This window comes from Puma concolor, chromosome E2 (assembly GCF_028749965.1).
Source record: "Puma concolor isolate L17-30 chromosome E2, mPumCon1.1.hap2, whole genome shotgun sequence".
Taxonomy (NCBI): Eukaryota; Metazoa; Chordata; class Mammalia; order Carnivora; family Felidae; genus Puma; species Puma concolor.
This window is the reverse complement of record NC_141681.1, coordinates 61738435-61749386: the sequence shown is the minus strand read 5'-3', so window position 1 is coordinate 61749386 and position 10952 is coordinate 61738435. Positions and strand designations below refer to the sequence as shown.

Genomic DNA, 10952 nt, shown 5'->3' with positions numbered 1-10952 from the left:
TCCCAAACACCGCGAAGGCTGCCACAACCTTCCTCAACACCACCCTCAAATTACGCTGAAATCCAGACAAAATCAGGACCACAAACCCCTGACCTCTCACCTAAAAAGCTTGTGTCAGCAACACCAGAACTGGACTGAGAGTGGTTCTCTGCCAGCCTGCTCTTCCATTTGAGGTACCTGAAGCTGGAGACCCCCACAAGCACCGTTTACCGCTTCCGTTTGGCAGGGCCTACTGTCTGCAAACCAATCCAAACAGTAAAAAGAACGTCCAAGATTAACGATGGTTTAAATAATGTCTTTATTATCACAGAGACCAGAGCAACAGAAGACAAGTGGTTCTCCAGGTGGGGTGACTCGGAGAAAAATGTGTCACATGTACCACATGAGGCCAACAATGTCCATGAAGAAAGTAAAGCTCTTCTGTAAGCCTCCAGAACACAGCTCAGGTCCTCTTGGCTAAAGATGGGTGAGGTCCACACCTTTACCAGTCAGTGGGGAGGGAATGAGGAACCCCATTCAATTCAGGATTCTCATAATTTCCTCCAGAGACTGGAGGTGTCCCTGAGGACATACAGAAACGAAGCTGGTAGAACTGAGATGGTTTCTGCCACAGACATTGGGTGGCAAATTTGGCAAGGAACCTGAGCAGGTCTGCAAGTGCAACGCAACCCATGAAAGTGTCCCTGTACCTGGCATCTTAAGGTCTCTCCCCAGTGCTAATGTTCAGATACATGAGGTTCAACATCTGACTGGTGTCTTCCTCTCCAAGGGCAATCACAAAGCCCCTCTCCATACAAGTCCTGTTGTGTTGAAAGCACTCCTAAAGCCGTCCTGCAGTGTGAACCTTCTGGTGCCGAATGAGGTGGGAGCTTAAACTATAGGCTTTCCCACATTCGTTGCACTCGTATGGCCTTTCTCCAGTGTGAACTTTTTGGTGCCTAACAAGGTGGGATGTTCTGATGAAATCTTTCCCACATTTGCTGCACACAAATGGCCTTTCCCCTGTGTGAACTCTCTGGTGTGCAATAAAGTCAGAGCTTCTACTAAAGAATTTCCCACAGTCGATGCACTCAAAAGGCCTTGCCTCAGTGTGAATTCTCTGGTGTTTAATGAGGGTGTACTTGTGGCCAAAGGATTTCCCACAATCACTGCAAACGTAAGGATTTTCTCCAGTATGGATGCTCTCATGCTGAACAAGTGTGGATTTGTGTCTGAAGACTTTCCCACAGTTGTTACACTTATAAGGCCTCGCTCCATTGTGAACTCTCTGGTGTACGATGAGGTTGGAGTGATGGCTAAAGTATTTTCCACACTCGCTACACTTGTAAGGCATTTCTCCGGTGTGAATTCTTTTGTGCTGAGTAAGATTGTCTTTGCGGCTAAAGGCTTTCCCACATTCTTTGCATTCGTAAGGCCTTTCTCCGGTGTGGATTCTCTGGTGCTGGATAAGTGTGGCTTTGCGGCTGAAGGCCTTCCCGCATTCGCTGCACTCGTAGGGCCTTTCTCCGGTGTGGATTCTCTGGTGCTGGACAAGCGTGTCTTTGCGGTTGAAGGCCTTCCCGCATTCGCTGCAGCTGTACTGCATCTGTCCGCCGTGAGAGGCCTCCCCGCTCCCAGTCCTCCTCTTCTTCTTGCTGTGGGTGGCCTGTCGCTGGTGACTGCCCAGACTGGCTTGGAGGCTCCACTGCTCCTCACACAGAAAGGGCTTTCCCGACAGGTGAGGTTCTTCACAAACCCTACAGTTCTTCCCAGATGAGGTCTTGCCTCTGTCTCTTCTGACAGGTTTCTCTACACTGTACTGCTTCTGATGCTGGTGAAAGTTTGCACTGAACAAGAACTGTCTCCCACATGCCCCACAGGTGTAAGGTTTCAGTCCTTGGCATATTTCCTGGTGTTCATCCAGGTGTAAGAGGTCTTTCACGATGGGGCCACAAATGTCACAAGGGTGAGCCATCTGGGTTGATGAACCTGCCTTGGAAATGCTATCATGGGAGACTCCTAAAGAAACGGTCTGCTCAGAAGGTGCCTCTTCATCTTTCGCCGCGCACCAATAACCTGCGGGCAGAAAAATGCTCTTTAAGTGAATGGGGACTTTGGAGAAGGGGCAACCCCATCACACACGTATCTAGTATTTAGCCCACGGGGGTGTCGGTAGGACAGCAGATGTGGGATCAGGTTAAAGAAAAAGCTGCTGTGCAATACTGGGCCTCAAAGGGTCACAGAATGAGGAAGCCTTCACAAGGGACAAAGACCCAAGGACGGGGTGTAGGTCAGGGAGAACCAGCAAGTAGGATATCCAATTTACTCTTCTGCAGATGATTTTTGAAGGGCCTTAGCTATTGGTGGGCACTACACAGAAATGTACGTCTAGGCCCGGGAAAATCTGATTTAAAATGAGCAACTGGTGTTCAAAAACAATTTAAGAACAGATGTATGTCTCAGACACATCAGCATTGTCCAACACAGGACGGCACTGCAGAAAGAGCAGCAGAGAGCACTGGTGAGTGGGCGTGGACAGCCCTGGGTTGGAGGTCTGGACAGAAACGATAAATAAGTGTCCAGAACGAGGAGAAAAAGATAGAAACAGGTGTGGTTTATAACCTGGGCACCAAACAGGAGTGGTGCCCAGGACAGGTTTCTGGTGCTATTTGAAGCCAGCCCCGAAGCTCCCTCCCCACGCTCCCACTCACCAGGGCCTGTCCACGTCCCTCCAGCCATGGCTAGAGTCATGACCTCTCAGTCAGGCACTCAGAGTTCTTTCCCCTGCTATGTTCAGCAACCACAAAAAATCTGGAAGAAACAAGTCGTAGAGGAAAGACAGGGCAAGTAGGAAAGCAGTGGCCCAGAGCAGCCTGCCCACAAGAGATTAAAGGACAATTAAATATTGCAAAATGAACACCAGAAATGTCTTGCAGATCAGCACCATGGGCCCCACGGGCAGTGGCCATGATGACAATTCATGACACAGGTAGGCCCAAGGAAATGCCAATTACACGAAAGGGTAGAATCTGGAGCACAGACGTTATCACGAATGTGGACAGAGCCACATACAGCCAGGAAAACAGCAAGCAGGGTAGTCCATGGGACTGACCACAGGGACTGAAGGAGGCAGTTCACACAGCTGAACCCCGGCACCCAGAAAACCTGTGTTACTGAGGGAAAATGGCAGTGCCCACAACAGCTTTGGGAAGAAAATGGCAACCTCTGAGGGAAAACAGTAGAGCACAGCCCAGAAAACTGGGGTACGTGGGGCCTTACCCAGGAAGACCGTGTGACTCAAGTCTCTGGGCCACTCTTCCCAAGAGAAACACACAAGCGCATCCTTCAAAGTCACATGACCCTGACTGACATCAATACCTGAACACGGGGGCAGCAGCTCTCCCCAGGACTCCTGGCCTATCCACCACACCTTCACTTTCCTCCTCAGCTCCCCAACTCAGACAGGATACCAGGCCCTTGTGTGATCGGTGCCGGCTCACTCGTTCCTCATTTCCTAGTAATCATTCTGTCCAGCCCAGAACAACAGGTGGGGGACAAACAGACACTTCTGCCAGCTAGTTCCCTTGGTCCGGAGATCACGCCTCTTACATACAAACGTGAGCTCAGAATTCTCCTCTAAAGCCCCCAGCCTATGAACTCAGATTCCACCTCCAGTACACATCACTCTTTAGACCGCACCTCCCTCAGGTCTACGGATACCCACAACACAGGTACCTCCCACGTGCAAATGTGCACACAGCACCCACAGAATTCTTGGTTATTGCAGCCAAGATCACATCTGGCTCCAGCTGATGGTTCCCAGTGCCGTGTTATCTCTAAACCCAGCTTTTAAATCCTCCCTTCCTGGCCCTATTCTTTGATTCGATTTCAGCAATCCAGAACCACATATAGACATCAGATAAGCCCAGCCCCTTCCCACTTTGCCGTTACATACCAAGGATGCCATATCCTCATCAGTCGGGCTTAACACTTGACATACCTTCTCATTCAGAGCCCGCACCCACTGGCCTTGTACCCCAAGCACAGTCACTCTGCCAGCTGACCCAATCAGCCTCTGAGCTAATCTACCTCTGAGTTTGGCAGAAACTCCCTAGGTCCCACTACAGGTCACCAGGAAAGCCTGGGAAGCACCCAGGAAAGGAAACAGGTGCCTGCTTTGGCCTCACTTTCATCTCCTCTCTGTTACTGCTACGGCCCAGCACTCATCTCATGTCTCCCCTCTCTGGAAGACTCCCCCCACCCCGCCAGACCCTATTATCTTCCCCACCATGGACACTACACTCCCTTTGTCCCTTAAGTGACTCCCTCTCTGCCGTGTCCACCCCCCTCCAGACCCTTAATGGTACTGCCACTGTGACAGAAAGATCCTCTCTATAAATCTGACACGCAGCTCTACTCTAATCCATACACTGGCTGCCACTTTGTGGACTTGGATCCCTCCTGGGAAATCCAAACGTGTGCGTCCAGCTGCCTACTGAAACCTCCACTCAGATGTCTTTAGACGCTACAGACTCAACGTGGTCAAAGCCCAACTCCTGATATTATTTCCGGAAGTTACTCCCACCACCAACTTCGCTGTCTCAATCGAGAATTTTTCCACCCTTATACCTTCTCACGCCAAAAACTGTGGGAGCTGTGAGGTCATCCCTGAGTCCTCTCCTTTCTCTCACCATCCACATCAGAAAGTCCGGTTGGCCCTACTTAAAGAGACACAAAAAACAAACCCAGAATCCAGCACCCGTCCCTCACCTCCAGAACCACCAATCTAGTCCAGCCATCAACAGTCTTCTTTCCTCACCCCAATCTTCTTCACCGTGCAGCCAGAGAAAGCCTGTGAAGACCAATCGGATCACTCCTCTGCTCTAAACCTTCCATGGCTCCCACCACTCCCAAAACAGAAGCCCAGCTCCATAGGCTGCTGTTCCAGAGTTGAATTCTGTCCCCTGCTCGCTGATCACACCAAACATAACGGAGACCTGAGGCTCCCTGAACACTCGCAGTTCAGCCTCCAGGGATGTTTTTGCCCAAGCTTGTTCCTATACCTGGACACCGTTCCACACTTCATGCCACTGCACCAAATTCAAGGTACAGACCGTTAGTGACACCAGCATCCCCACACCCAAAGGCAAATACAAGGGAGGTGAACATTGCTAAGACACCAGCATTTGCCACACTGGGTTACCAAGATCATGGGCAAGTGCACTGACTGAGGACCGAGGACTCACCTATGCAGAGATCCTAAGTGCTTCCACCATCAATCAAAGCAACCCGGCAGTAAGAGGGAAGAGGGGGCTGAGGACAGCAGGCCACCACATGGGGCACCACCGACCGAACGACTCCTGTAACCCCTGCCCTGCCCTTCCGCGCCCACGATTTCTGAATGTCTCACCTCAGATACTAAGACCTTAGTGCCGCCTCCGCCCAGCTGTGCGAACAAAGACCGGTGTCACCACGTCCTCACCGGTAAAGCAGACAGTGGTGGCACCCACCTAAACAGGGATGCTGTTTGGGTCACACACGTTAACACAGATCAAAGATCTTTGAATTGGCTTTTTATCCAAATGGTTTTGGTGCAAATGAAGTGATGGGATTTTTAAATTGGGGATTTCTTTTTCAGCTTTTCAGAAAACGTGATACTTAAGACTTTCCATCATAATCAGACAGAGGCAGGCGCTTTGACCCGTCACTGGGCATCAGTATCCACTTAGAGCTACACACCTTAATCTTCGCCCGCTTGCTCATGCGAGCCAGGTGTACCCTTGTCCCTTCACCAAACCGGCCTACTGGTATACCCTCCTCTGCGGAGTCTGCGGGCCTCCCCTCTAAGACGTCCACGGTCTGTCCTTACCTGAACAGCTGGGGAGCTGGTGCACCAGCGCCCTGGACTGGGCTACGGCGGCTCCCCCCGCCCGGCTGACTCTCCCCTGCTCCGCGCGCAGAACCTTTGCTGGGTCCACACACCGGCCAATCTGGAGCGCCTCACACCTGCCCCTGCATCCCAGGCCAGGCTCCTCACACCCTCCGGCCCTCTCCTCCTCCAGCAAGGACTCTCCCTGGAGGGAATGAGGGCGTCCACTCCCTCCTCCCTGCCCTCCGATCTCTCACCCCAAGGACCACACACGACACACACATCCTTAATCTTCTTCCCCCGAATCTGGCCTCCCGACCCGAGGCCTCATCCCTCAGTGGTCTCCACCCCAGCCCCCCCCCCCCCCCAAGATGCCCGTGGGACACCTCCCCTGCGAGGCGCCTCGGCTGTGCCACGTCCCGAGCGCAACTCCCGACGCCTGCGGGGCAGCTCTCTGCCGCACTCTCTCGGACCTCCGGGGAGAAAAACCGGACACGGACCTGTGACAGCCCCTGACTCCTACTTTCAGAGCAGCCGTCACCCGACATCCGACACTGAGGAAACCCTGCCAACCACGTCTCCACCTGCAACCTCTCCAGCCGCCACAACACTCCCGGAGTCCGAGGCTCCTCACCGGTCCCCCGGAGCCCAGATCGCCTCACGCTGCTCCGCGGCTCCCCCGGCCAGTCCACGCAAGGCTTCCGCTCGACCGCTACCACCCCCCCCCCTGCAAACACGACGGCCCCACTTTCCCCGGCCCTCGCGGCTCATCGCCCCTCCAAGCCTCTGCGCGTGCCGGTCGCTCGGCCAGGACCACTTCGACGGCGGGACAAACGGGGGCTCCTCCCACAGCGGGCCCTCGCGGCCCAGAGCACTGGAGGCGGGGCCACAACCGCCTCAACTACCACCACCCTTCGTTCGAGGCTTGATGATTCCGAGCGCAGGGACGAAACCGTCAAGGTCCGGGGAACAAAGTACCCACCTAGGCCGGATCCACCAACCGCGGCCGCCATCACAATCTGGAGGACCATACGGGGCCGTGAGGAGTCCCAGGTCGGGACCCGCGCGCCGCCGTCGCGGGCAGCGGAGCCTTCGCGGGCGCTGCCACCGCCGAGCCTCCCTGCGGCGAGCACAGAGTCTCCTCCCGTGTCCTCCCGCTTCCGTCACTCCGGGCCGAACCAGCGATGCCCAAGCTCCAGTCCGAGCGGCCCACCGAGAGCGGACAAAATGTCCGCCGCGGGGAAGACAGCGGAAGTCCCGCCCAGTAGCCTTCCGCGCGCTTTTAAAGAGTGCCACCAAGCAAGGCGCAGAGGCTTCTGGGTAATGTGGTTCTCCAGAACAATTGGCCCCAGACACCCGCGGACTCGCTCCCGGCCGGGTTGGGGCCCAGTGGTCCCGCGAGGGGCGCTGGGAAATGGTACCTCGAGGCTCCGAGGATGGAACGGGGGCTTCGCTCCTCACAAGGAGCCGGGTGTATTATGCGGAGGTCAAAGAAATGTTTGGAAACGTTCTTGTGGCTATTTCCCAAAGCCACAAAACCACGTGGACACATCTCATCAAATGTCAGTTCGAGTGCACTCAGTGCGCTCGTATTTCCTTGCTGGTTTTTAAATCCGTGTAGATGAAAATTTTAAGTTTGGGTGCTTTGGCTGGGTCAGGGGTCAGGGGTCAAATCTGCAGATTGCCTCTGGGGAGGAGGCAGGAGGGTTATTGTGTCCAGGGAGGCACTTTCTTGCAGGTGGAGGTGCTGATGGAGGGCAACCCAGGCAGCAGCACCCTTTAATTCAAATGATCCTTCTTAGCCCAAAAGCTGATATACTGATTCCCTCTAGGAATATGCCACCCATCTGGAAAGGACCATTATAAATGCTTTTCAATGTGCCAGGACGGTGGCTGACGCGGTCCTGGTGGCAGCAAATGTGCGAAAGTGACTGTCTGAACCCAGAAATAAAGATTTGGAACAGCATGATCTCATTTCTTTGCTAGGAAGTGATTTCTGATGTGGAAATGTTGGGGTTCAGAGCTGATGGCCAAGAAAGAATTCTTCAGATGTCTTTGGTGCAAAAAGGTGGTTTTATTAAAGCACAGGAACAGGACTCAGGGGCAGAAAGAGCTGCATTGGGGTTGTGACAGGTGATGATCATATACACAATGTTTCCAGGGCCCTGAGGGGCTAGCCGCTGTTAGAAACCTTGTTACATTTATTACTGTTTAGTAAAATGTCAGTCATGAGACCCTTCAGATGTTATCAGTAGGCGTATGCTTGGAGTATGACTGCCAACATATACTTTGGGGGCTAGGGATAAAGAAAATTTCCATAGGAATTTCTAAATGTTTACAGTAGCCTCACAGGATCCTTGAGGTGTGGATAATGTTAAGCTAAGATTGCCTTGTGACTTTAGCAAAGTGTCAACATCAAGGCAGCTGAGTGCCTAGTGGAAGGTCACTGCCTGTTTCAAGGACTTGTCAATGGGCTGTAGACAGTAAGGAAATTTAATTTTTTTCTCTTGCCTTTGTTTCCCACATCAATTTTCACTTCACTTGCAATTACAGGGACAGTGTCTGAATTGAGAGTACAGATTATTTATGGTAAAGGAAGAAGAAGAGAAGAGGGAGGGTGAGTGGAGGAAGAGGAGGAAGGAGGGAAGGAGAAAGGAAGGGAGGATGGGAAGAAAAAAAGAAGGAAAGGAAGAAAAAAAAAGAAACATGAATAGTTTAAACTACTGAAAGCTATTGATATAGTTCTGTAGTTCACAGATATACTCAAAAATGGTTCTGGGGGACATACCTTTGACAGGTGAAAGATGGCAGCAAAAACTGAGCTGGAAACACTGAAGTCTGAGAGGTAAGAAAATGAAGCTGAGCACACAGTGGGTCTGAGACACTGAATACAACAGGGTTTAGTCTCCAAAATGTAATTTCTTTCCAATCTTGAAAACTCTGATTATCTACTCTGAGGGAGAATGAAAACATTTAGAAAGATGAACAAGGATACTGTAATACCATGCTTATTCACGGCTCTAACAAACATTCGATAAACACCTACTGCATTTCAACCCCTATCTCTTAAGTACATGGAACAAATTTGAAAACAAGAGACAAAGACCTCAGCCATCAAGAAGCTTACACTCTACAGTATTCATGAAAGATGGGAAGAAATATGAAATATGAAAAAAAAACACTGAATTATGTACAATGTTGGAATGTGTTAGGCACAATAGAAAAAGAAGATGAGGGTGCCGAGAAATGGGTCATGAGATGTAGTATTATACAGCTGAGGGAGGCTGATTTGGGCCCAGGTCTTACTTTATAAAGGCGACTTAGTGACAGCATGGACAGGTCAATGACATTGAGAGAAAAGTTTAATGTTATTCACTGTGTCCCTAGAAATGAGAGGCACAGCATACCATGAAAGGTCACAGAAGGAACGCTGGGATTTGTTTAGGAGGCAGAAGCAGGAGCCAAGGAAAGGCCTAGCCCAGAGCCTTTGTTGTGTTTTCCATGGGAAAGGCAGGGCAGGGCAGAGCAAACAGCTGAGAATTGGCTACTTTGAACAATTCCAGTGGACTTCAGGTTATAGGGGTGATCTCTAGTTGCCTGATACCTGGCCCTGGGATGATTTAGGGCATGCAATTTTCTTCAGGAAACACTTAAATGAGTCAACATTCCTAGGTAATGGAGTGCCCCATTCAAGGTAAGCCACTAGGTGCTTTTATAAAACCTGAGCCCAAAGGGGCACCTGGGTGGCGCAGTCGGTTAAGCGTCCGACTTCAGCCAGGTCACGATCTCACGGTCCGTGAGTTCGAGCCCCGCGTCGGGCTCTGGGCTGATGGCTCAGAGCCTGGAGCCTGTTTCCGATTCTGTGTCTCCCTCTCTCTCTGCCCCTCCCCCGTTCATGCTCTGTCTCTCTCTGTCCCAAAAATAAATAAACGTTGAAAAAAAAAAAAAATTTTATAAAACCTGAGCCCATGAAAAATATAAACACAGTTAAACTTCTTAAAGAGAGTGTGCACATTTTCGATTAGAGGACGATGGGCTAATGAAGAAAAAGAACAGCTCTTTTTTTGAGGCACAATAATTCTCTTGAATTTACTAGAGGCCAGAAAGGTATCATCATTTATCATACATAACAAACATGTTGCTTAAATATATTGGACTAAAATGATTATTTAGGAGTGCCTGGGTGGCTCGGTTGGTTAAATGTCTGACTCTTGATTTCAGCTCAGGTCATGATCTCACAGTTTGGTTGGTAAGATCAAACCCCATGTAGGGCTCTGCACTGACAGTGTGGAGCCTGCTTGGAATTCTCTCTCTCTCTCTCTCTCTCTCTGTCTCTGTCTCTCTCTCTCTCTGCCTGTCCCCTGCTCACTCTCTCTCCCTGTCTCTCAAAATAAACTTTAAAAAATTGTATTTATATAATTTAAGTACAGGTTTTATTTTTACATACATTAAACTGTATTTTACATGAGGCACTCTCAAAAATACAACAAATAAAATTAATTTTAATACAATTTTAGTTATAGACATCATAGAAATGCAGAATTGTACATTTACCCACATATACTTTTTAATTACCAAGTATTATGTTTATGAAGTTAGTCATCATAAAAGTCAAGTGATTAAAGATGTAAAATAAAAGTGAAATGAAATGAAACTCTTTGAAAGTTTCTTTTAAGTACCAACAACTGACAAAATTTTCTAAAAATTAATTTTATTTCACAAAAAATAATAATATTCTAGGTCTATTAAAGAAAACCAGGGGTACCTGGGTGGCTCAGTCAGTTGAGCATCCGACTTTGGCTCAGGTCACAATCTCAGTGTTTGTGAGTCCAAGCCCTGCATCAGGCTCTGTGCTGACAGCTCAGAGCCTGGAGCCTGCTTCGGATTCTGTGTCTCCCTCTCTCTCTGCCTTTCTCCCACTCATGCTCTGTCTCTCTCTCTCTCTCTCCAAATTAAATAAACATTAAAAAAATTAAAGAAAACCAGAGCTGAACAATAGTTAAAGCAGTATAAGCAGATTTTAATAAGGAACGATTGTAATGGGGGGAAAGAGACCTCAGTATAGAAAGTAGCTCAATTCCAAATACAGCATGAACAACTAGGG

General features: G+C 50.0%; 1 protein-coding gene across 5 annotated transcripts; it reads right to left on the bottom strand.

The window, feature by feature from the left end:
* Positions 1-279: 279 nt before the first annotated feature.
* On the bottom strand, positions 280-7101 carry ZNF134 (zinc finger protein 134). 5 transcript variants are annotated; one of them, XM_086688516.1, is made up of 4 exons: positions 6831-7101; positions 4750-4831; positions 2691-2790; positions 280-2055 (listed from the first exon to the last, which is right to left on the bottom strand). In XM_086688516.1, exons 3-4 carry the CDS (start codon positions 2728-2730, stop codon positions 821-823), a joined length of 1275 nt encoding a protein of 424 aa, XP_086544642.1. In that variant the 5' UTR covers positions 2731-2790; positions 4750-4831; positions 6831-7101; the 3' UTR covers positions 280-820. The 5 variants fall into 5 exon arrangements, with proteins under 5 accessions (XP_086544642.1, XP_086544644.1, XP_086544640.1 ...); XM_086688518.1 differs by lacking the exon at positions 2691-2790; XM_086688514.1 differs by lacking the exon at positions 4750-4831.
* Between the last annotated feature and the right edge of the window lie 3851 nt (positions 7102-10952).